The sequence below is a fragment of the Mercenaria mercenaria genome, chromosome 5, assembly GCF_021730395.1.
Source record: "Mercenaria mercenaria strain notata chromosome 5, MADL_Memer_1, whole genome shotgun sequence".
Lineage (NCBI taxonomy): Eukaryota > Metazoa > Mollusca > Bivalvia > Venerida > Veneridae > Mercenaria > Mercenaria mercenaria.
The window spans coordinates 84,046,826-84,072,597 of NC_069365.1; the positions used below are offsets into that span (position 1 = coordinate 84,046,826).

A 25,772-nucleotide genomic window follows, 5' to 3' on the forward strand; every position below is an offset into this window, starting at 1 on the left:
TGGGCTTAAACCAATTACGAAAAAATCTTTTTAAACTAATAATGCAACAAGCCGTAAAACAAAGGCTGCAAATAAATCCTATAATAAAACAAACAATGTGAACTTGGTTGAAAAACGCTGGAAAAAGACGCAACGTTTTAACTGTGCTCAAACTTCCCAATTTTCATAGCACCGTAGCGTGAAAATGAACCTGGTAGTCAAGGTATTTTATAATCTTATTTTATTCAAAATCATTTGAGGAACATTTCAGAAAATTAAAAAAAGTATCTATGGAGGAGATAAGGAGCAGTAAGATGTTTAATAAGAAGTATCATTTTTTTTTCATTACGTTTCTGTTTGGGTAACATGCATTCAGATATCAAGTGTGAAAGTGAAAATCGGAAAGAAATCGGAAAATGGCGTGCAAAATTAGAATACGCTTAATATGAAGTATCACAGTACATAGACTCAGTTTTGTTATTATTCTGGTCCTTTGGGATCATTGAGTCTGTCAATGCTGCTCGGGGCGTGAGAAGAGTTGTACATTTTATCACGACTTATGAGCAGAATCCAAAAGCACTAAGTGAGCTATTATTTTGCTTTTTTGCAAAGACGAAAAGTAATTCAACATGATTAAAATTGTCGCCTGCCATGCAAATTTTGTTGACTGTTATTATTAAATGACGATATACCTCTCTGTTGACTGTTATTACTAAATGACGACGTTATCTAAATCAAAAGATAAATTCAATATAAAATAAACAATAATATGGTCGGACATGATTATGATATTTGATGTTTTTATGTTATTAACAAAATAAAAGGGAACATTCCACTGTAATATTTTAAACAGGGACAATGGAAGTTACAAGGTATAAGGTTAATGCGAGGTGTTATCCTCGTTTCAAATCTGAAACCAGGCGTATACTGGACATTTTACGAAGAACAAATGTGTTTTGGGATGAGACGTTTGGGGAATCGTATCCGACAAATAAACATGACGCAGAAATTGAAACTGACTTGCACAATGAAAATGTGGAGCTATTCATATGTGATAAAAATAGAGCAACAAAAATATCATCTAGTGCTGGCAATGACATGGTATTGCGAAATGAAGATATAAGCATTCTTGGATCGTATAAATATGACGACATGGAGACCTTCTTGGCAGAAAAACAAACTTCATTTAAGTCCACAACAGTTATTATCGTTCGAAATAATAAATGTATTAGAGATACAATAAAGAAAATAGCAGGTAAAACCATTATTGTTATTGCATCAAGCAAACAAGAGCGGTGTAAACTTGAGAAAGCATATAAAAAGTATCCCCATGTGAAGGTTTCTTCAGACGACGAAGTTGCTAAGGATATATGCTCAATGCTTGAAAGAACAGCATTTGAACCAATGAAAGACAAGTACGAAAATGTAAAATGTCTACTACAAGGGATTAGACCTTCCACTCCAAGTTGCAAAATCGGTAAAGACGTGAAGCCGAAGTTTCCTGTGCGTAACAAAAGCCCTTCAGTCGGTAATATTTTGTTTTGTTTACCATCTCCTTGTTTCTATCAATATAATATATATGTTTGATATACTACATTTTCGTTTAAACGACTAACATTTCAATTACAACTGCGTCTTTAACAGCAGAGATTACGGAAACGGCGCTTAGTACTAGAATTGTTCTGAAATAATTTTATAAAATGTTTGGAGAATGTAAGTGATTAGTTTCGTCTCACATTAGGTTCTACGACATTCATAAATGGAAACAGAAAGCGTGAAAGCAGAAATGGAAAAAGAAAAATGAACGGTGTTTCTGTGAAGACATTACAGAAAGGTGAGAACTCAATATTCACCATATGTTTAATCTGGCAAGAATGAAATTCAAAATGAAGTTGGCAGATAATGGTCTTACATTCTTACATGCCTGTCTGTGTAAGAGGGTTTTCCCTACCCAATGGACTGTGTGGAATGAAAAACCGAGCGTTACTTAGGCTTTATATCCATGTTATCCCGTGGCAGACATGCAAGATCGTTCTTCTTGCATATCACGATAGATTGCAATGACAAATAGATTTGTGTTTATCCTTGCATTTTGTATATAGCTTATGACGTCACGGTAGTTTAGTATTAAGTAACGTCACTTAAGTTTTAGACAAGGGATTTCAATAATCATGAGAAGTTTTATTTGTGTTTTATTTATTTACTTTCGTTCTTTGTAGCTGCCAACATGTACGAGGGCTCTTCAAAAATAACGTAGACTTTTTCTCTAGCTTTTATATACTTTAATGATGCAAAACAGGAAATATACCGTCATGATTTGCAATCTTTCTACTAACTGCAATGTAAATTTGACGTGATTATGATCATGCATTTAGGAGTTACGCCTCCTCGAAAACAGTCACTAACAGTGACCCGGCGCATGGCGATCATATTCTAACGACGTTAACGACGTCATGCCTTTATTGTGATGCTTTCATTAAGTTTGCATTAATTCATATTTGTAAATTTATTTTATAATTTTTTATGAGCAGTACTTGAGTCATAACAAGTTGTTTTGTTAGAATACTAAAATAGTATGAACACTTATGACACGCGTCTCGGACAGGGTACTCAACGTGAGTACTTGATCTTTATCTACGGAGTCATACATTGGCGTTAACGTCCATTCGCAGTTTTTCCGTTTTCTCCCTCTATCTCCGCTGTTTTTCAGCAATTCTGGACCATTTGAGAATCGTTTGTATCACTTGAATATAAAGACACTGATGATTGAACATTTTTGTGGCGTCTGCCTCGTTAAATTATGATTTTGAGTTGCTGTTCACCATAACTTAGCACCTGTCTTATCATCCATGCAAGCTGATGATGACATTACATGCATTATAAACTGCAATGCTCACTTAGTTTAAACGTTGTTTTCCTCCGCCTCCCACGTCGGAATGACGCCATACACTAGGTACATGTCACCCTGATGTGTTGCTGCGCTTTGGTGTATTTTTGGGCAATCAAGTGTACTATTAGTGCGAAAATTAGCGATCGAATTCAAATCACGACAGATCAAAAAGCGACTGCGCCGGTTATACGTAGCTATATTAATAAAAACGTTCGACGCGCTTCGCCTATAAGTAAAAATGTTACAAAAAATATATGACCGTATTACAAAAAGATTCCGAATGACAACGATATATTTCACATTATTATTTACACAATATGCAGCATTTGACAGCAAAAGTCTACGTTATTTTTGAACAGCCCTCGTATATGGGTATATTAACTTGGATTTATTTGCGACTACGTGATTCACGTTTAAAATTATCTTTATACATTTGGTCTTATAATAATGTAATTATATAAGATTCCTAAATTTAAAGTTTTTGACATAACATATATTGACAGCCGTTTTAAGCAACAATTCAGCAGGGATTTAACAAAAGTTATGTTTGTTTCAAAACTATATTTTACAGAGGGTTTTGATATTTCTTATAAAAAATAGGTACAGTGCTTGAGATCAAAATAGTAACGTTTATCTAACATCCGTTACTAATTCGAGAATTTATTTATTTAACTCAATAATATCTATCTACGTGAAATATCAAGTGATATGTAATAACCAGAAGAATACATCCTATATATCTTAATAACTACAACTGAAATGAGTTTTCAGTGGTATTTCCCCTTTGGCCATAATTATAATGAATACTAAAATATCAGATTTCAGAACGTGAACATCATATATATACCGTTTCAAACAAGCGGTCTGACGTCATTATGAAGCTGCGCCATTTCATACAACTTGTGGTTACCGATGGTTCAATGTTTATGGCCATTAAGCGCAAATTTTACATTTTCCTTCGAACAAACTAACACTGTTCATAAACTATTCCTGTGGTATAAAGGAGACGCAGCACTGAACTGTGATGTACCGTTCCAAATGAAGGAGCTTTTTAATGGGATTCGCTTTAACTCATTTGTCTAAGGAAAAATAAGCTAATAAGTCCATTATCTACATTATATAATACATCATCAATTCTTGGTGAGAAGTGGAGAGATAAAAGCATTTTTCCGGGAAAATATTGAACACTATCATTGCACAGCATACATGTCTAAAATTACAAAAACCTTTAAGCAACACAAGTATGTAAATTCCAAAGAGAAACAGTGCAAACAAACTAATCTATTTTCTCGCAGTCTGGTGATTTTATATTCGGCTACCTACATAACTTTTAACTTTATCAAAACGTAAAAACATTATGACAAGGCGATACCAAGAAGATATTACGAGCACATCATGATATACAATCTACTCAGAAATGCTCAGTTCTCTCCAAAATAGAAAGAAGAATGACGTAATCATTGGATGGTATATTTGTCATCCTCATACGTCCATTTTGTCAATTGTATTGACGAGACAAAGGAAATAAAGCACATATCAAAAGTGAAAAATATAAATGTACATCCTGTAGCTAATGGCTGTCAAAGTTTGGTGAATTTCAGATTTTCTGTAAATTGTTTTGTGTGTGTTCAACATTCAATTTATTACATTTCATAAACCAGTATAACACACTTTGTACATAATTAATATTTTTCACTTTTGATTTTATTGAATTTGTAGTTTTACAATGGAATTTTAAAAAACTCAGGCTTGTGACCTAACGGAAGAATGATAACATAAATATGGCTTTAATGTATTATTACCGATTAGACACTTTTCATGTAGGCCACAGTCAGACTTCTATAGGTAGTAACTTTACGAAGAGAAGAAGGCAGAATTACAAAGAAGAAGCAACAGTTATGCAACTAGAAGGTAACAAAATGTTTTTGTTTAAGCTTATAAAATCAATATCATTTCTGCTGTAAACGTAGACTAGTTCTTAGACTATTATATATATATTTTTCAAATGTTTTATTTTTAAAACTGTGAATGTATTCTATAGCCTATGTCCAATATCATAGTCTAGTGCTATCCAACATTTTAAATGGCAGATTTTAAGGGTGTTATCAATCAATGTCATATCTTGACCGCAGCCTAACTGATACAGTTCAGTGGTTTGCTGCCCCGTGTTTATGTAGCTCATTGAAACCAGCTTGCTTCTGCAGTGGTCAGAACAGACGAAATATGTAAGAAATTCATTTTCTGTACTGTAACAGGAACAAAACAAGGAAATTTGGACTATGTAACATTCTCAAAGTTTGGAAAATGAGTACAATTGATGTTGTACTTGCGCAATGGCAGTGATTTTTTTTGTTTGCCAATATTACGTGGATCTTTCAAGTTATTTAAACTCTGCTATAAAGCCATCAGTGGAGTGGGGGCAGGTTGACATAATTGCTGTAGTAGTATTTAGCTACAAAAGTTGCAAGACTATGTTATATAATTATGTATTATTGAATTAAAGGTCCTCCTCGCTTAATAGATTAGCAGACAATTACCGAGTAAAAATCACACACTACAAATTCATTTAATTTACCAGAAATAATTTCAGCATATTCTGAATAGCAGGTACATTATATCTAGAATATATAGAAAAAGATTTAACAAAGCAGTCTTAGAGACATCAAAGTGTATATAATAAGTCTGTCTTCATTTTATGGGGGAGACTTACTTATTTTGACCGGCCGTCTGTCCGCTATAGTATCATTTCGCCCTTTTAAAGGACCTTTAAATAACTAATACCCTGGTCACAAGAACGCTACGAGCTCCGAATTGAATTTTGGCAAACACGTACGGCATCCGTACGGACATCGTTGACTCGTACGAGCGTCGTACGGATTTTTTGAACTCGTAGAGGACTCGGGAACTCGGTGAAAATGTTTCTCCGAGGTCCCGAGTTCTCTACGAGCTCGAAGAGATTTTCGAAGACGGGAGCAGCTCGCGAGAGCCCCGTACGGGAATCGCACAGGCCCCGGCAGAGCTCGTACGGGCATCGCTCGATTTGGAAAAATGCAAGGGTTGCCGATGCTCGCACGACTATCGCAGAGGACTCGCACGGTCAACATACGATAAACGTACGACATTAAGACACCGTACGATTACGACTACCGTAAGGGCTCTGTACGACTTCTGTAATTCAAGGTGGTATTGGTTGAGAATGGAATTTTTTCAGACGTCGCCAAACCGATTTATTCTCGTCGCACAGACACCATGCGGATACCGTACGAGTGCCGTGCGCGCACCGTACGAATACACGAGCACCGTACGAGGTACGACCGGGCTCCTTTCGAGCTCCGCACGACTTGTCTGCGACGTCCGTACGGATATCCTACGACTGCATCCTCTAAAGTTCGTACGGGGCCCGTAGGTGCTGTGACCAGACGCTACGATTGTACAGAGGCCGTAGGGATTCTAAAGTTGATGGACTCGTACGATTTTTTAAACTTTACGGACATCGTACGGTTTTGTGACCGAGGCAATAGCAAATTAGTAAGACCAAACTTAGGTCTCTAGAGTGTTAACAAGCTTTACCTTCGATTTGAACTGATGACCTATTTTTTGACCTCACCTGACCAAGATTAAAACTTGACCTAAAAATCATCAAGATTAACATTTTCTCCAAGTTTAATTAATGTTATTAATATTTCTATAAATGACAATGAATTGATTAAACTCGTTTAAGAAATTCATTCAAAGTAGAGGCAACTTACTGAAGATATGGAAGGGTATAATTGCTCAAAGATCAGTAACATTTCTTATCTTTATAACTCTTAAAATAAATGTCAGTAATTTGTATCGTATCAGACACTTCAGCTTTTGCAAGTGGAGGCAGTCAGCAGAGAAGAGAAACAAAACATGGAACTAAAAGAAAGTCGGATGATTTAGACAACAGATTTACTACCATAAATGGTGAGTAAGAATACGTTTAATGTCAGAGTAGTTTATGTAACGAGTCATTGAGTTATAACTGAAACACAAGACAAGTTTTGTTAGAAAACATGATTAACGTTGATAATGCCTATTTTAGTGTCATCTTCAAGACCATTTCAATGCCAGTCTAGTTCTCAAATGACCTCCAATGACTTGTCAGAACGTAGTATAGCAGAAGGCTGGTAGTGACATTGATGCATTCGAAGAGTTGTGAAATTATTAAAAGACACATTGTGTGTTATATTGGTTGATGAAATGTAATAAATTGAATGTTGAACATACACAAAACAATTCACACCAAATCTGAAATTCACCAAACTTTGACAGACATAAGTTACAGGATGTATATTTTTTTCACGTTTGATTTTATTGAATTGATGGTAACACAATATAATTTTGAAAAACTTTTGACCTATCGGATGAATGATTATAATTGGTATAATATATTATTACTGATTAGATACTGTTCATGTAGGTCACAGTCAGGATTCTATAGGTAGTAACTGGACGAAGAGAAGAAGGCATCATTCCAAAGAAGAAACAAAAGTTATGCAATTAAAAGGTAACAAGAGGTTTTAGTTTATGCTTATAAAATCAATATCATTTCTGCTGTAAACGGAATGAGTGAAAATACCACTGCCACCAGACCAGAAAGAAAATGCCTCTGTACATGTTATACCCTACCCCTAGGTATTCTATAAGAACCATTGTTATGAACGGGAAAGTGCAGTAACCCATTTCTATCGTAGATTTCTCACCTAAAACACGCAGTTCGGTGAATGAGTACATGGCATTCTAAACAAGCGGTAATTTTTCTTCCATCATGCACAAGTCACATTGTCTCAATATTTCATATTCGTCAACGTTACAGAAAAAACTTGCGTGAATTTCCCTCATGAACATCCTGTCTACAGGTTACAGCAGTGTGCACATGTTAGGCGAAATTTAAACAAACAAAAACGGAATGCAAAATATTCACAGTTTTACAATTAAACTCGAAATGATGAATGAAATTCATCTTAGATATGATTTTGAATTTAAAGTCATACATTGGTATACATCTATACTGTTTCTTTAATTCATATTGCACATTTATGCTGCATATACACATTTAAGCCGTATACGTGTAGTTAAACGACGATTAACATACATTTTCACATCAGCCAATCAGAATGGGTTTGTAATCTAGACCGGAACTTCACTAGGGAAGTTCAACCAAGTTTTTTTGTGTAACGTTGAAAAAATTATAAACTGTGCGTTGTTTCTCTAAGATAAGAAATATTGAAGAAACATGATCGGTACACAATGGTAGATAAATTACCAACTGTTCAATATCCATAGTACACATTTACCGAACTGCGCGTTTAAGGTAGGAAATGCGCAATTGAAATGGGTTAGTATATTTTCCCGTTCATGACCACGGTTCTAATAGAATACCTAGGGGTAGGGAATAACATGTACAGAGACATTTCCTTTCTGATCTGGTGCCAGTAGAAAATACAGTCGTATCAGTTTCTATTGAAATTTAAGATTTAAAAGTTGCAAGTTTGAGACTGATAAGATTCTTATTAAATCATATTAATGTTTGAAAGAGACCCAAAAGTAATCGCGGACAATGCCAATTATTTTTATTATTCTGTTAGTTATCATCCATTTTGAAAGTAATCTATTTATTTCTCATTTAAAAGGTTCGGTTCAGACATTTCAATTCAATTAGATACTATTATCTCTTAGAATATTGGGAATTCCCAACCTGTTAGTAAAGTCGCCTGCTGCTAATCTTCGACTCTGTCGGTTTGAGCTCTGTCTCTGTTTGTCTTGTCATGTGTGCGAAAGCTACCAATTTGACATGTAGAAGTTCATTGGTTCTACCCAAGTGCTTGCCGTCAAGGAAACACATGAGGTCACACATGTGAAAGCCGACATATGATTTATGCCAAATAACACAAGCAAACAGAACAAAATTCTGTTATTAATACTTCTATAAATGACAATGAATTGATTTTCGTTTAAGAAATTCATTCAAAGTAGAGGCAACGTACTGAAGATATGGAAGGGTATAATTAATCATAGATTAGTAACATTTCTTATCTTTATTATCTTTACTAGCGTTTCCTTTGATTTGACCTGGTGACCTAGTTTTTGACTCAACATAACCCAGATTCCAACGTAACCTAAAGGTCATCAAGACAAATATTCTGACCAAGATTCATGAAGATACAGTCATAAATGCTGCCTCTAGATTGATAACACGCTTTTCCATTGATTTTTTTGACCTGGTGACCTAGTTTTTGACCCCACATGAGCTATATTTAAACTTGACGTGAAAGTCATCAAGATTAACATTCTGACCAAGTTTCATTAAGATAATATCATAAATGTGGTCTCTAGAGTGTTAACAAGCTTTTCCTTTGATTTGACCATGTGACCTAGTTTTTGACCCCAGATGACCAAATATCGAACTCGTCCAAGATTTACTGAGGGTAACATTCTGACCAAGATTCATTACGATTGGGCCAAAATTGTGACCTCTAGAGTGGTAACAGTCAAATTGTTTACGACGGACGAGGGACGGCTGACGACGGACGACGTCGGACGACGGACACAGGGCGATCACAAAAGCTCACCTTGAGCACTTCGTGCTCAGATGAGCTAAAAAAACGGAAAAAGAGACAGAAAAAAGTATCACAATCAGAATAACTCCATGATTACTTACAAGCAGATTCGTTCATAAAATTTAGGAAACATGTTTTTTTTTAATGACTGAATGTTTCTTAGAAATAGTATAAGAAAAGTCCTTTATATTCTAAGCATGGTCTTACACTATGATCACTGATTTGATTTTAAAAAAGTTACCCATTGTCAAACTTTCAACAAAAATGTCATTATTTCATAAACTCAATATTTCTTTTAATACCTTGATTATATTTGTTTCACGAAAAAGAACTAACTCTCTTTGTAACATTACTTTTGAGAACAAATCTTGAATAGAAAAGTCACTACCATTAAAATCGGTTAAATAAACATATCAAAGGCCAGCTTGTAACTCTTGATCACTGGCATGATGTACCAAATTATCTAGGGATAATTTAATAGGCAAAGGTGCCAATCAATTCTGCTAGAGTATTTTGGATGATACTAGACTGGTAATATTACAACCAGTCCTCTGCGAAAATATCTAACATTGACTTGCACTTGTCACTAGCACATAAAAAAGAGAAAACTTACGAAACTTGAACTGTTGTGACAAATTCTTTATTATCAGTCTAGTGGCTAGTCTACGGTAAACGAAATGTGTGAAAATATAGTCATATCAGTTTCTATTAAAATGTAACATTTAAAGGGTGCAAGTTTGAGACCGATAAGATTATTATTAAATCATTTAAACTGTTTAAAGAGACCCAGAAAGCAATCGCGGGCAATATCAATTATTTTAATTATTCTGTTAGTTATCATCTATTTTGAAAGTAATCTATTAATTTCTCATTTAAAAAGGTTCATACATTACAAGTCAATTAGATGCTATTATCTCTTAGAAAATTGGGAATTTCAAACCTGTTAGTAAAGTCGCCTGCTGCTAATCTTCGACTCTGTCGGTTTGTGCTCTGTCTCTGTTTGTCTTGTCATGTGTGCGAAAGCTACCAATTTGACATGTAGAAGTTCAGTGGTTCTACCCAACTGCTTGCCGTCCAGGAAACACATGATGTCTTACATGTAAAAGCCGACATATGATTTATGCCAAATAACACAAGCAAACAGAACAACATTCTGTTATTAATACTTTTATAAATGACAATGAACTGATTAAGTCGTTTAAGAAATTCATTCAAAGTAGAGGCAACTTACTGAAGATATGGAAGGGTATAATTACTCCCAGATTAGTAACATTTCTTATCTTTATAACTCTTAAAATATATATCCGTAATTTGTATCGTATCAGACACTTCAGCTTTTGCAAGTGGAGGCAGTCAGCAGAGAAGAGAAACAAAACATGGAACTAAAAGAAAGTCGGATGATTTAGACAACAGATTTACTACCATAAATGGTGAGTAAGAATACGTTTAATGTCAGAGTAGTTCATGTAACGAGTCACTGACTTAAAACTGAAACACAAGACAATGTTTGTTGGAAAACATGATTAACATCGATTATGCCTATTTTAGTGTCATCTTCAAGACCATTTCAATGCCAGTCTAGTTCTCAAATGACCTCCAATGACTTGTAAGAACGTAGTATAGCAAAAGGCTGGTAGTGACATTGATGCATTCGAAGAGTTGTGAAATTATTAAAAGGCACATTGTGTACGTCATCAGTTGTCTGCAAATTGTGTTATATTGGTTTATGAAATGTGATGAATTGAATGTTTAACATACACAAAACAATCAAAACAATTTACAGAAAATCAGAAGTTCACCAAACTTTGACAGACATATGCTGTAGCATGTATATTTTATCAAGCTTGATTTTATTGAGTATGTGGTTACACAGTGGAATTATGAAAAACTATCTTGTAACCTATCAAAAGAATGACAAAATAAAGATGGCTATGTGCTATTTTTCACTCATTAAAGTGGAAACTCCACAGGTCGCTCTCCAACATCCATTTTGAAACGGTCATTTCTCATCATGTATAGTTTTAGAGAGGCAGATTTAAACATCTGTATCATTTAAAGTAGGCGATGTTACTTAACGAAATTAAATTTTCTTTGATATTTTAAGTTTTACGTCATGAAAATTTACTTGCTAAAATAACTATGAAGGTTTGAGTCAGAATACACATTTTAGGGGGTTGAAACTCATGCTGTCAGCTGTAACATTAAGGAGTGATACATGGTAGAATTCAACGTGTTTGACGTTAATGATAATAAAAGTCAATAATCATTTTCTAATATCGATATATTTCTTTTTTAGAAATTTGAAAATAAATATTTAGATTTCATCAATTATGGCAAATTAGGGATAATGAACTCAAAATAAAGAGTAAGTCTGCTGAAGTGTTCAGAATAATAGTTTCTAAATCTTCTTTGAGCTGTCAAGCAGTTCAGATTCTTACAAAAATAGACAAGAAAGCAGATGCATACTTACTTAAACATACAGCAGACTGAAAGAGAGTCACGACAATCTTATTGTCTGACCATGACAAACATTAATTTGATAGATATTTTTAAAATGTGTTTTTTGATGAATAGTAGTCGATATGCCTAGTACTTGTTTTTAATGATAGATTTGTAATTGACTGTGTTCATAATTTCAAAAAAAAACAACAAAACAAAACAAAACAAAACAAAAAAAAAACAACAACATTTTCTCCAATTACATATTATAAATATAAAACGCCTTTCCGAACACATGCTTTATTGAACCTTGGTACATGTCATTCCTGTCATTTACAGCATTTTGTGCTATTTGGACGATATATCAAATATTGATAATCAGTGCATTGTTTTTACTTGTTGTTTATATATCTATAAAGCGCACCAGTTAAAATGGCTGACAATAGAGCCATCTTTGTACCGTCTTCGATTTATATATCTTTATAACGGATAAATTTAAATAATTTTTATAACACCCTTGACGTCGCGGGAGTGAAATAAAGCCATTACATAAATATGATAATACACTAGTGTAATAAAGCTTTGACGTCGACGTCATTTATAGTATAGGAGACGTTGGTCAAATAGACTTGTTTATACTAGTTAAAGAGAGTAGATTTTTTATGTTTTGGCAGGAAAAGCTAGCATGTGATAAGAAGAATATAACATTTCTGTCTTTCCACATTGAATTTATTAAACGAGTTAAATAAAATTGATAAAATGCTCGACAGAGCCTCGCATTTTATCATTTTATACAACTCGTTTAATAAATTCAGTATGAAATGTCGCTCATGTAATATCCTCTATTTCAAACTCAATATTTGACGAAAGTATTTAGGCATTGGAACTAAAATATAATTTTCAAGAAGGCAGTGTCCGTTTTAGTTATATGCGTAGCTACATTTTTGTAACTGCATCAGGGTACACAGTCTGAAAAAATATTGAAGACACCAATTTCTGAAAAAGCGTTACGCGCAGTTTAAATGCAAACTAGTTAATTTTTAACCAGAACATTATCATGTTAAATGGATGTTTGAGGAAATGAATATTGAATATTTGACTGATGAAACGACCTTTTCTTGTACAAGTAGGTACACCTAAGTATGTCATATAAGATGAATGTCAACATGTAAACTTTTTATTTATCGTTAGATATCTTATTTATGAATCACTACAATTATTCATGCTTTGTTCAGTAATATGATATTTTTGATAAAAACAATTCAATTTGCTTTTAAAATTAGTTTTTCAACAGTTTTCTTTTTTTTTTCGTTTTCTTCACTTTTCTGAGTCTTGTTTATGGAATGGGTAGTAAACGTGTAGTTGCATAAATTTTGTGTCAGTGGTTAAAATTGAATTAAGATCATGAATTTTCTCACATTTGAAAATATTATCTTTTTTATTTGATTATTGTAAATAAAACAAAATTTCCCCTTAGTGGCCTAATTTTAGGGTATTCCTGTATGTCATTTAGTATTGGTTCAGCATACTTCAAAATGCTTCATGCTTTCTTCATATTTTTTTTTCTATTCAGTTTAACACAGAAACGTACATACGGTGAATATCTGATTAAGTCTCATTTTTATCTGGACAATTTACAGTATCATCGGTTAAAATTTCAATAGCAAATGGTTGTCAATAATATTAGTCTATATGTTATCCAAATTAATAAATTATAAAGCATTAACATATCAATTAATATATTTTTATTTAAAATGAAACATTTCCTACGGACGTTTTTAACCTTCCGTTTTATTTTTTTTTCTTTTAAAGCAGGTTCCTGTGCAGATACAGTGTGTCTCCTCCTCTTGTAGAATGTGGAACATTTTAAAGTAATTTCGTGTAAATGTTGGTGCTTTTTTCACAAACGACAACATCTTTGCTATGTTTTGTTAATATCATATGCACTAATTAAGATGGTCACGCATTATAAAAGATGTAAATACATTTTATGTAGGTAACAACCAGGAAATGAAATGTGCGAAATGCCATGGAAGACGCCTCGTATGCAAAGAAGTTTCAGCAATAATGCGACCAGAAGGTAAAATGTGTTTTCTTGTTTTGGCATCCCCTCCCCTTTAACAATGAGTTAGTTTTCGTGCCCCCCCCCCCCTCCCCCCTTTATTTTGGATGCCGGAATCCTAAGGTGGTACACGATTGTTTTTCCTGCCTACATGTGTGCGTGTGTGTCTAAAGCGGTGCCCTACAGGGTTGTTGTATCTTACTTGTCTGTTTATCTATGTTAGTTAGTTGGGTGTGGTTGTGTGTATTTACCTTTGGTACATGAATGTCTGCGCTATTGTGGTTTTAGTGTAACTGTGATTAAGGAACGAAGCATTCCCTTTGTATATTCATCCTTGTTCTACTTTCCCCTTCAACCTCCTCCCCCCCCCCCCCCCTTTTTCTACCCCTTACCCATCCCCCCCCCCCCCCACCCTCTCTATCTGTATTTTGTATAAAATTTAAATGTACTCGTCGGATTTTTGAAGCAACCCGCCTTTAATATTTTTCTGTTACAGCTTCTTTTTGTTGTGGGCATACTTTGCAAATGCGTGGCTCTGAGGCTGTGTTTCCGTGCTTCCGAGAAATCTACCCTTACCTATTATCTTTTGGTTTATGCTATTAAAATACTTTCATATCAGTTTCATTTACAGGTAACATGTTGGAAAATGTACATCTTAAAGGCTTATCAGAATTATGATATCTTGATAACTTATGAAAAGAGACCTAAAAAAAATCGCGGATAATACTTATAACTTTTCATCATTCAGCTATTTATCATTAGATATTGTAACTATATATTTTTGTCTCTTTTTGTATTTACAATTGAATTAGTAATCAGTCCAATAAATCACATTCTTTTCATCTGTTTTATGATCCACTACAACCACGATATTATTATATTATTTGGCAATATCTGAAAAATATGACTTTCGTCATTAGTAAGTGATGGTTTTCTGCATATTTTAAACTGCAATGTATCATCACGAAAAAGTAACTTCACTGTAAGCACGTCATATGCATATAGTCAATAAGTGTTTTCTCATTTAATTTGTTAAATTCTTTTTACACAGATGAAAATAAGACTATGTACGTCCGCCAAACAAGACGTGGGAAAGTTCTTAGCACAACAGACTCCGTCGATTGGAAAAGCAAATTTCTCAAAAATAAACAAAAATTCCAGCGGCTTTTTGGGGAGATGATTGGAATGTATAAACGAAGTAAATTATCAGAAGATTTCAAGCCATCGCTAAACGGAATTCCAAAGGAAGAAGTTAGTGAAAAGGTAAGCATGTTTAAGTTGCGAATTATCCCTTTTTAATGCCGTTTTCCGTTATTATGTCACTGCACTGTGTTAAGCAGTGAAATGCTAGCTAGCTAAAAATTAATGACACAGACTAGTAAGGACCCACTTCGTCAAATGTCCGCTGTTAAACCATTGTGCATGCGCGTCTGTTTAAAATTGTTCCTTTTTAGTTTTTTTGCGGAAATAATGAGCGAATGTGTTTCAGACTGAAGATGACTTGTTTGATTAAATGTTTCCTATATGTCAGTATTGATCGTTGAACCGTGTGAGGACTTTGGAAAATTGAGTTCCTTAAAATTAAATCTACAAACATAGACGTCACCTCGAACTTATTTAGTTTTTACATTAAATATGCGACAAAGCACGAATACTTATTGCAATACTAAATAAGTCGAATTGAATGTGTTGCATGAAGAATACTGACAAATAGACTTCTGTTCTACATTGTTTGTTTGTTTGTTAAAGCGACTAGCCCTAACATCGTGGTGTAAGATTTAAAAATTGTAGATCATTCAGTCTACTACGTTACGTCATCATGGGGAACACTGCTCGGTCGGAGCACTTTTGAAGGTTCCACAGACCCTCTTTTAGGGAATGTGACACCACTTAACATACATTAGTTTAGAGGTATTTAAATTGTCCTTCGACCAAACATGGATAAAATGGGTATTTCATTCAATCTTTCGTCATAAGTCTTCTTTATGTACGTTATTTGCAGCGCTTTTGAACAGCATACAGGGAATTTAACAACACTTGTTATACACCATATTGTAGGTACCAATATTGTCTTTCAAATATATTAAGCTACAGGTTCCTATCTTGGGGACGAAAATGTTAGATCTCACAATATTAAGTACCTTTAGCATGATGTACAGCTTGTAGTGTCATATTCCCTGGCATACGATTTGTGTTGTTTATCATTGTCTTTAACGGCATTTCTCACTTGATATTATACGTACAAAATTGTTTATTACATCTGATTGATCCTCCAATTATACACTTTGAATTATATTCATTTGAGAGACATTAGAATTACCTTGTAATCCATGTACAGATCAGCTCACGCGGAAAACCCATTCTACTCGATCCTCGGAGGATGGCCAAAACGAGTACCAAGGCTCCGACTCGAAGTTTCTTCGAGTCAGCCATTTTCCGTCAAGGAATTTCGCTATCTGACTCCGAGGATTTATGCAAAGTCACTCGAAGGAAGTCCTCGAAGTGACTCGAGATGAAATTCAATTAGCGGAATACACACCTACAATTGTATATTGGTTTCTTTTGTTTCCGAGTCGCTTGACGGAATTCTTTCGAGTGACTCCGAGACGAATAATTAATTACCGATATAAATTTAAATGAGCCTTCGAGTAACTCCGAGGACAGATTTCACGAAATAACACAATATTTGTAAATAAAAATAATACTGAATTGTAAATAAAAATAATACTGAAGTATTTTTATCTTACTTTAAGATAAACCAAATTTTTCTGTTTATTTATGATATTTTATTACTTTTTGAGTGGATACGGCAGTAGTATTTTTATATCCTATTTATAATTCCTTTCAAATGAATAAAAGAAAGACCATTTTCATGATGAAAATTAATCATTTCTTTTATAATTTTCATTAATTAATAAAAGTCACTTTTCTTTCACGGCCATTATCTTGACGTTTATCTAGTATCATATAGTTTCTAATTTAGTCCATTATTTCTAAATTTATTTTGCACTGTCAGAAACTATTTCAATATTATATTTAGCAAATCACTATTCTTTAACGGCATTTATCTGAAATTCTGTTTACTTTTAATTTACGTTTCTAGCGGGCGTAATTTTAAAGTTTATCTAGTTATAAAGTATTCATAATTTAGTGCATTTTTGTTACTTTATTTCTAAATTAAATTCGCAAAGTCAGAAACTATTTCTATACCATCATACAACAAAGCAGTTTCCTTTAACGGCGCTCATTTGGAAATTTGTTTAATTATATATGATTGATAATTTATTCCGTTCTACATAAATTTACTTCTAAGTCTAATTCGCATGTATTTCAATATGATACTAAACAATTTACTTTTAGCGGGTGTTATTTTTAAGTTTATCTAGACAGTTATAAATTATTTTAGTGCATAAATTATAAATAATTTCACGACTTTTTTCCTAAATTTAATTCGCAAAGTCAGAAATTATTTAAATATCAAAATTTAACAAATCACTTTCCTTTAACGGCGGTGATTTCAAAGTTTGTTTAATTTCGTATGATTAATTTAGTTTATTATATTAAATAAATATACTTCTTAATCTAATTCGCATGGTCAGAAAAAAAAGACAGAAAAAGCTAATTATGTAAAAACAATCCGTAAGTAAGGAAATACTGCCTCGAGGTTTCGTCAAATCATCTCGCGGCACTCGAAATGACCGATTTATTGTTTATTACAGACTCGGAGTCGCGCGGAGTGGCCATAAAATACCGGAAATCATTAAAGTGTTACCTGTATATTTCGACTCGGAGTTCCGTCAAGTAATTTCTCGGAGTGACTCGACGAAATTCCGCTAAAGTAATAAAACTATAACAGTCGGTACTCCGAGTCAGAATTAGGCAGTACTCGGAGAAATTCCTCGCTATGCAAGATTTTTCCTTCGAGGAAAAACGGAAAGTGGGTTTTCCGCGTGAGCTGATCTGTATAATGAGTGGTGTCACATTCCTTGACAGTTTATCAATAAGTTGTTGAAAATACCCTAACGATGATTTGCATCGCATATAAGATCTATATCAGGAAATTCGCCGTTAGATTCCCATTTCTTTTACACTAAACCTTACTGAACGCCATGGCAGCCATTTGTTACGTTAGCACTCTATTGATTATAAGTGACGAAAGCAAAATATGCACATACACAGTTTTTGTCTGCTCGACACATGGTGATAGTCTCAAAAAATACTGTCGCTTCTCGTTCTATATTTATCAATGTTTACAAAAGTTATTCGTTGCAACGGTTTATAGAAGAGCATGATAAAAACTGCGAAAGCTTGGATGTTCCTATAATTCTGGAAACTAGGAACTGATCAACCATTACGTTTCATGTAAATATATGAAACCGTGGCGGCATTTTGCATTTCGGTAATTATTATCTTTAAAAACACAAATCACAATGTGTGAGTTAGTCGCTTTAACATAGTTAGACTTCAATGCGGATTAATTGCTACATAAGGAAATGGATTACTTAAAATCTTTCTGGTACCAGTCACTTCTTTATTTGCTTATTTAGATGTTATCCGACCTGTACAACATAAGTGGTTCTATAAAAGGATACGCTTACCGCTTTCGCACAAGACTTCAGATTTTCGTTTTGGAAGCCGATATTGAGAAGTTGAAACCGAAAATAGCTGAAATACTTGAGATGCATGGAATTGCACAAGGTTCTTATGATATTGTTCCACCAGTTGATGCAGTGACTCCTTTTACAAAATTACACACCGGAGCGAGAGTTATGTCGAACGAAATGAATTATGCCAGTCTAACAGGCTTTGCAGAACTGCAAGGACAACAGGACAAGGACATCTGTGCACTTGCATCCAAACATCTCCTAGACGGAAGAAAAACTGTTGAACTGGCAAATGAAAAAGTGACAATCACTGCCGATGTCATTCCAGAAACCGCCCCGGGTGATAAGATTATGAAATTTGATATCGCTGCCGCAAAAGTAAGGAAAGGTGATGAAAAGCACTGTCAGGGGCAATTCGAAAACGAAAGCGGGACATTTATGAAGGGAATAGTGTGTAGCTATGACGATGATCAGCTTGAAGGCCAATACGTCCATATATGTGGTGCTTCAACAGCAAAGGGTAAAGGTATAATATCTTTGACCCACTATGAAGAACGCAAAGACAACGAAAAATCAAATCCAAACAAAGGAAACATTGATAACGAGAAATCGAGTCAAAACAAAGATCGCAGACAAAGTGAAAAATCAAATATAAACAAAGAACTTACAGATAATGGGGAATCGAATCAAAGCAAAAATTTTATCTTTGTTGAAGACAGAGAAAATGATCGATTCTGTATGGAAGGTGATAGCGGATCAATGGTGTGTGCAGACGATGAAGATGGCAATCATGTTCAATTAATTTCAACTGTAATCGGAGAAAGGGAAACTGGCTGTTACCAAACACTTCGCCTAACGGAAGGTATAGCACATTTAGAGAAAAAGACAAAAGGAAAATTATCTTTTTTTTAAACCGTAAAGCGGAAGACCATCCGCAGGTGGTAGGGGAAACCTGCGCGGCGAACCGTAGGCCCTAAATCAGAAAAAAAAAGAAAAAAGATCAGATTATCAGGTATCCGATCCACCACAAATAAGCAAGTTCTATATAACTATCTTACTTTGCTATTATTTGAAAGTGTATTGCCTACTAAAAAAAGGAAACGTAAATTACATGACAAAATATGTTACAGAATTCTAATTTCCTTTTAGTTTATAATCTTCACTTATGATACTTCAACAGAAATCCAGTTATTACAGTGTAAGATTTATCATTTTGTAGTAAAAAAGCATGAATGTAATGAATCTTGCATATCATTTATTGTCATCTTATTGACAATTTCTTGTCTAGCAGACATATCTCTTTCAAATGATACCAAAATACAAGGGGTTAATAGGCATCATAATGTTACCTTTTCGTGAAACGGAAACCTTAAATGAATTTTTGCAATGGAAATAAGATGCATCTGACCTCTTCAGTGATGACCTTATTGTGCATGGAATGAATATTGTAAACAGTGAGTGATTGTCATTATAGAGATACGTTTGTTGTTTAAATCAGAATAGAACAGTGCTGATTCAAGTTGGTGTACCTTTATCTATCATTGTAGTTGTCTTGTGTCAGTAGTTTTACTTTACATAACAAATAATTCAGAGTAAAAAACAGTTATATTTCGTTCGTACTAAAATGTCTCCAGCAATATGGAAATGAGATATGTCACGAATAGCTTATCAGTTAGTATGCTTTTGCTATTTTCTCAGATTTAAAGTAAGTTTTGTTTTTGAGTTAGATACTCAAACTTAAAAGCACCGACCATCAGATCATACGACAATAAAGAAAAAAAGAATTTGTTAAGATATCATACAAATTGCCATAATTCTTAAGAATGCTTTTAAACTTAAGTCACTGACAGATGATATGTTATGGAAACACATATGAAGTAAATGTTTTTACTATTTTTTCTACTCAAAACTGAAATGCGTTTGTAACGGGGTACCAGCGGTAAACTGCCTTAATCATAAAAGTTTAAATGTATGTATTCCTTCCTGATGTATTGGTCAAGAACGTAAGATCATTTGTTTTGCTGCGGCGGTCCTGGATCAGTGCACGTTTTTCTTCTTGATTTGGCATTTTAAGATGGTTTAGATACAAAACGTCAAGTTCTAATGTTCATAGTATGACAAAAGTTCAATTTTAAAGAAAACCCATTTAAGACAAAATCTGGAACTCGGTACCTTTTATGCTTGGAGGCAAATATATTATCTGTTTGAATGAAATATCTATTAAAGATGAACATAATGTATACCCAGCATTAGTGCTAGTTGTTTGAACAAACATCATATCTCACAATAATAGATTAATTGGACTGTAAAACGCAGACTTATAATCTTGTTTGTTGGACGTTATACCTTATATTTATGGAATTCTAATGAGATTGTATCTTTAATATCAATTGCTGGACATGTGCATTTATTGCAAAAAGTCTTCTCACTCTCCTTTTGTAAAAGAAAATGTACTATATGTTTGCTTCGAAATAAATGAGAATAGTTAAAAATATTTGCTGTGTTTGAACGTTGATTAACAAATGATGCGACTAATTTCTAATGCGTAATAATCAGATATATTTTTGTTTGATTGAAACAAGATATTTTAGTTCTGTTTGACAGTTTACTAAATGTTGATTATTAATGATACGATTTATTTCTAATGCTTGATAATCAAAGATATTTTGTTTGATTGGAACTAGATATTTTAGTTTTGTTAGACTGTGTATTGAACGTTAATTAATTATTGATGCGCCTTAATCTTATGCTTAATAATCAAAGATATTTAAGTTTGACTGAACTAGATGTTACAGTCTTCTTTGACTGTTTAACTCAGCGTTAGTTGTTTAATGATGCGACTAATTTCTAATGCTTAGTAATCAGATATTCTGTTTGATTGGAATTAGATATTTAGTTTTATTTGACTGTTTATTAAACGTTATGTAATTAATGATGCGCCTTAATCTTATGCCTAATAACCAGATATATTTTTGTTTGACTGAACTAGATGTTATTGTTTTCTTTGACTGTTTACTCAGCGTTAGTTGTTTAATGATGCGAGTAATTTCTTATGCTTAATTATCAGAGATATTTTGTTTGATTGGAAGTAGAAATTTAGTTTTGTTTGACTGTTTATTGAACGTTATTCAATTAATGATGCACAATTAATGATGCGCCTTTATCTTATACCTAATAATCAGAGATTTTGTTGTTTGAACTAGATGTTACTGTTTTCTTTGACTGTTTACTCAGCGTTAGTTGTTTAATGATGCGAGTAATTTCTTATGCTTAATAATCAGAGATATTTTGTTTGATTGGAACTAGATATTTAGTTTTGTTTGACTGTTTATTGACCGTTATTTAATTAATGATGCGCCTTTATCGTATGCCTAATAATCAGAGATACTTTTGTTTGACTGAACTAGAAGTTACAGTTTTCTTTGACTGTTTAACCAACGTTAGTTGTTTAATGATGCGACTAATTTCTAATGCTTAATAATCAGAGATATATTTGTTTGACTGGAACTGAATATTTTGATTCTGTTTGACTGTTTACTAAATGTTAATGAATAAATGATGCGCCTAAATCTAACGCTTGATAATCAGATATTTTTGTTTCATTTAACTAGATATTGTAGTTTTCTATGACTGTTTACTCAACGTTAATGCTGCGACATACATTATATCCCTGTTTTGATTGGACTCAATATTTCAAATTACATCGATTTCTAACTAATTTGTAATGCTTAATAATTAGATATTTTTGTTACATTGAACTAGATATTGTATTTTTGACTGTTTACTAAACGTTGATTAATTAGTGATGCGACTAACTTCTAATGCTTAATAAACATAACATAACATAACATAACATAACTTTATTAGCATTAAATGTCATAATACATTTATAGCCTCATTTAATACAAAATAAACCTGTAGTGAAGACATGAATTTCAATAGAAGAACAACAACTCACATGATAAAAACATTGTGAAACGAGATGTCTAATTGAAAATTGTATTCTAGGTGGGAAAATTTGACAATGTTAGTGACTGCACGGTCAACAATGCTATATATTACACGATAAACAGTGCTAGAGATTGCACGATAAATAATGCTAGAGATTGTACGCTAAACAATGCTAGATAATTTTAATTGTACGGTAAACAATGTTAAAGATTGCACGGCAAACAATGCTGCTAGAAATTGTACGGTAAACAAAGTGCAGGCCGTAAAAAATCTCTCCGTACATTCAGTTAGGGTTGTTATATTTCGATCTTCTCAGATCGTTCGGCACGGCTTTTATGTCGTGCTATTGATACTTTTTAGTTTCTCAGCTTGAACATTTCGGCCTGGGTGGTTCCAAATATTCCCGCTTTCATAGCTTTGGGTATTGTATAGTCACCCCTTCGATTTGATGCCTACTTTTTAACTTTGTCTTTTGGCAGTTCCTGTGATATGCAGGCTCCATAACCTAAGATCCCCTTTCGAAATTCCAGTTTGTTTAGTTCTGCCCACTGTTTTCTCGTATAGGGCAAACCCATTATTTTGACTGGGGACCATACGCAGCTTTTCATGGAATTACAATGTTGCTACGTCTTCCTGTCTTCCCGTTTCTATCGCCAATCTATGCGGAGATAATCGAAATTGAAGAAGAGCACTCTGATACTTTCTTTTATTTATACACTCTAAATATTTTTCTAATTCGGAATTGAGCTTAAATAAGCTATAAGACAATAATCTTCCAGAATTATTAATATTTGTGTACCAAGACTGCTTGTAGATATCAGTAACACTTTTTTATCTGGGAATAAGAAATGTCTAATGTTCTTTGGTTAATCCACACATAGGAGAGAGCTATGTTATCTAAAATTGTTTTAATTTGGCTCGCCCAGTTCATGTTATTATATGAGATATTGTTATTTGCATCATTTGTCAGCATTTCATAAATATGGACGATCAAAGGGTTTGATGATTTAAGAATTTTATTCCAATAATTCAACATTGTTGGCTTTTCTACAACAATTTTTCATGGGAAATCTTCCTAGCTATCCAAATAATCCTTCCTCCAAATTTGTCCATTTTTTAACACCCAAGCTCTTACGTTAAAATTCATGTATCAATGTAGCAATTAAAAATCTTTTGAATCGTGTTTCCCCATGCGGCTACATTGTAATGAAGAATCGAGCCGAGTAGACTGTCGAACAAACAATATTTATCACGAGCCATTAAATCTTTCTGTCAGGATACGAGTTATATGACCCAGGGAAGTGTCTACGCCTTTAGTATCTTGAACAATGAATGGGTCCAATCGCTAAGGTGACCATGTCTTAGACTAGCTGACAAACGAAATAGAATGTCCTTTGTTAAAACGTATAACTGGTGAGACCAAATATCTCGTATATAGAATTTTCCTCTGGCTACCTTGCCTAAATGATTCGTTTACCAATGATTCGTAAATGATTTCATTTATGAGCTAGATAATTTCAGGGATCAGGCAAATCACTAAATGTTTCAAACAAACAATCTTCAATTAATGATAATTAGCACAAACTCTTATAGGCTGGAGACTCTATACTTGACTGTTTTTTCAACTCTATATGATTGCCCTGACTCCTGGATGCTCAGCGCCTATATGCTATCACATGTAGCATTCAACTACCATATAGGTATATCCCCGATGCCTTGGCTGTACTTCGCTGAACCGTCTATAAGCCGGAACTCTCCTACTATACAAACTCTGGGTCTCTGTCTCAGCTTCCCGATGCTCAGCCTATATATGCTATCGTCTATAGCATTCAACTATCCTTAAGGTAAAACTCCTATTATTTGTTATTTGTAAATGCGACCATTTTGTAATCTTATTCATCAAAACTTGTGAATAAATTTTACCTAGCATGTTAAAAATAAGACAAACGCCTCTATATTTATTAGGGTCCTCTGTGTTCCCTCTAAAAATGGGTACTATAATCCCCTTCCCCTAAATCGTAGGATATTCTCCGTGTTCAAAAAGGCGGTTAAAGAGTTTTAATAAAACCGGTGCAATATTTTCAAATGAACACTTAAATATTTTTGCATTAAGTTCGTCTAACCGACGACTTTTATTGTTGTTTTGAGAAGTCACTGAAGTTTTTACTTCATCATAATTAATACTAGTATCTAAAATGTCATCATATACAGGAGCAGCCTCTTCGCTTGTCTCATTTACAGTTACATCTTCTCCGTATAAATTACGAAAGTTGTCGAATAAATCTTCAGCTGTAAGATTTTCCAATGTAGCAGACCGTTTTTAATATTGCTCTTTTATTTTCTTCCAATACTGTTTAGGATATCTTGTAATTTTATTTTTTCTTTTGTCTTATATATAATAGTTTCCTTTCGCTTTATCTTATTATATGTATTTTTTGCATTAATAAAAAACATGCTTATTCGCAACTGTCTTCGAGCGTAAGAATTGATTTCTTGCCAGTTTATATAATTTTCGCGCATTATAGCAGTCCGCGTTAAACCATTCTTGTTTATTTGTATAAGTATTAGTATTTGAATTGTATGTTTTATCGAAAGCGTTGTAAGCAATTTCTTTTGCTTAAAATCAACAAAATTTCGACTATATTATCAATATTATTGTCTGTATGTGCTATCCGAGATACAAATGATAATAATTCTTGTTCAGTTTTCGCTATTGAATGTACGAATAAATACATTGGACACTTCCCACTTCAGATACTTTTCATTTTTCAAATTAAAGTTCTGGTTTCGCGACTTTGTACTAGTATGTTTCGTGATTACGTTAATGTGTATTCCCGAGTGGACAGAAAATTCATTTTGTTCCGAGATTTCAAAATAAGACATATACTTAAAGTCATTTTTATCTAACAGAAAATAATCGACGGTACTTGACCCATTTAATGAATGGAAAGTAAATTCTCCGCTTTTATCGTTGTGCAACCGACCGTTGCCTATCAACAGAGATGCACTTTTGCAAAGATCGAGCAGACGACGACCATTCGCGTCTATGACGTGAACATTATTAACACGTGCGGGAATGTCATCGAAGTTTAACAGATCGCTATCATCATCATCATCTAACTACCTGTCATAGTGAAATATATCTGAGAGATTAGACGTTCTAGAGTTCAAATCCCCTAAAACAAAAAGATTTCCCATTGACTAATACTTTACTATGTCAGATTCAATTTGCTCAAAAAATCAAATTCGCGTTTGTTAATAAC

At 33.6% G+C, this 25,772-nt stretch overlaps 1 protein-coding gene across 1 annotated transcript; it reads left to right on the forward strand.

Moving 5' to 3' along the window:
* Positions 1 to 807: 807 nt before the first annotated feature.
* On the forward strand, positions 808 to 22,292 carry LOC123558585 (uncharacterized). Its single transcript, XM_053544155.1, has 6 exons — positions 808 to 1,507; positions 1,721 to 1,813; positions 4,694 to 4,780; positions 13,889 to 13,972; positions 15,006 to 15,217; positions 18,502 to 22,292. The coding sequence occupies exons 1-6, from the start codon at positions 838 to 840 to the stop codon at positions 19,468 to 19,470; spliced, it is 2,115 nt and encodes a 704-aa protein (XP_053400130.1). The 5' UTR covers positions 808 to 837; the 3' UTR covers positions 19,471 to 22,292.
* Positions 22,293 to 25,772: the final 3,480 nt, after the last annotated feature.

What these genes read in the sequence shown, in the direction of transcription:
- LOC123558585 (XM_053544155.1), top strand. Translation starts at nt 838, where the DNA reads ATGGAAGTTACAAGGTATAAGGTTAATGCGAGGTGTTATCCTCGTTTC. An exon ending in TGTGAAGACATTACAGAAAG is followed by an intron (nt 1,814 to 4,693) that starts GTGAGAACTCAA and finishes CTTTTCATGTAG; the next exon opens with GCCACAGTCAGACTTCTATA. An exon ending in AACAGTTATGCAACTAGAAG is followed by an intron (nt 4,781 to 13,888) that starts GTAACAAAATGT and finishes CATTTTATGTAG; the next exon opens with GTAACAACCAGGAAATGAAA.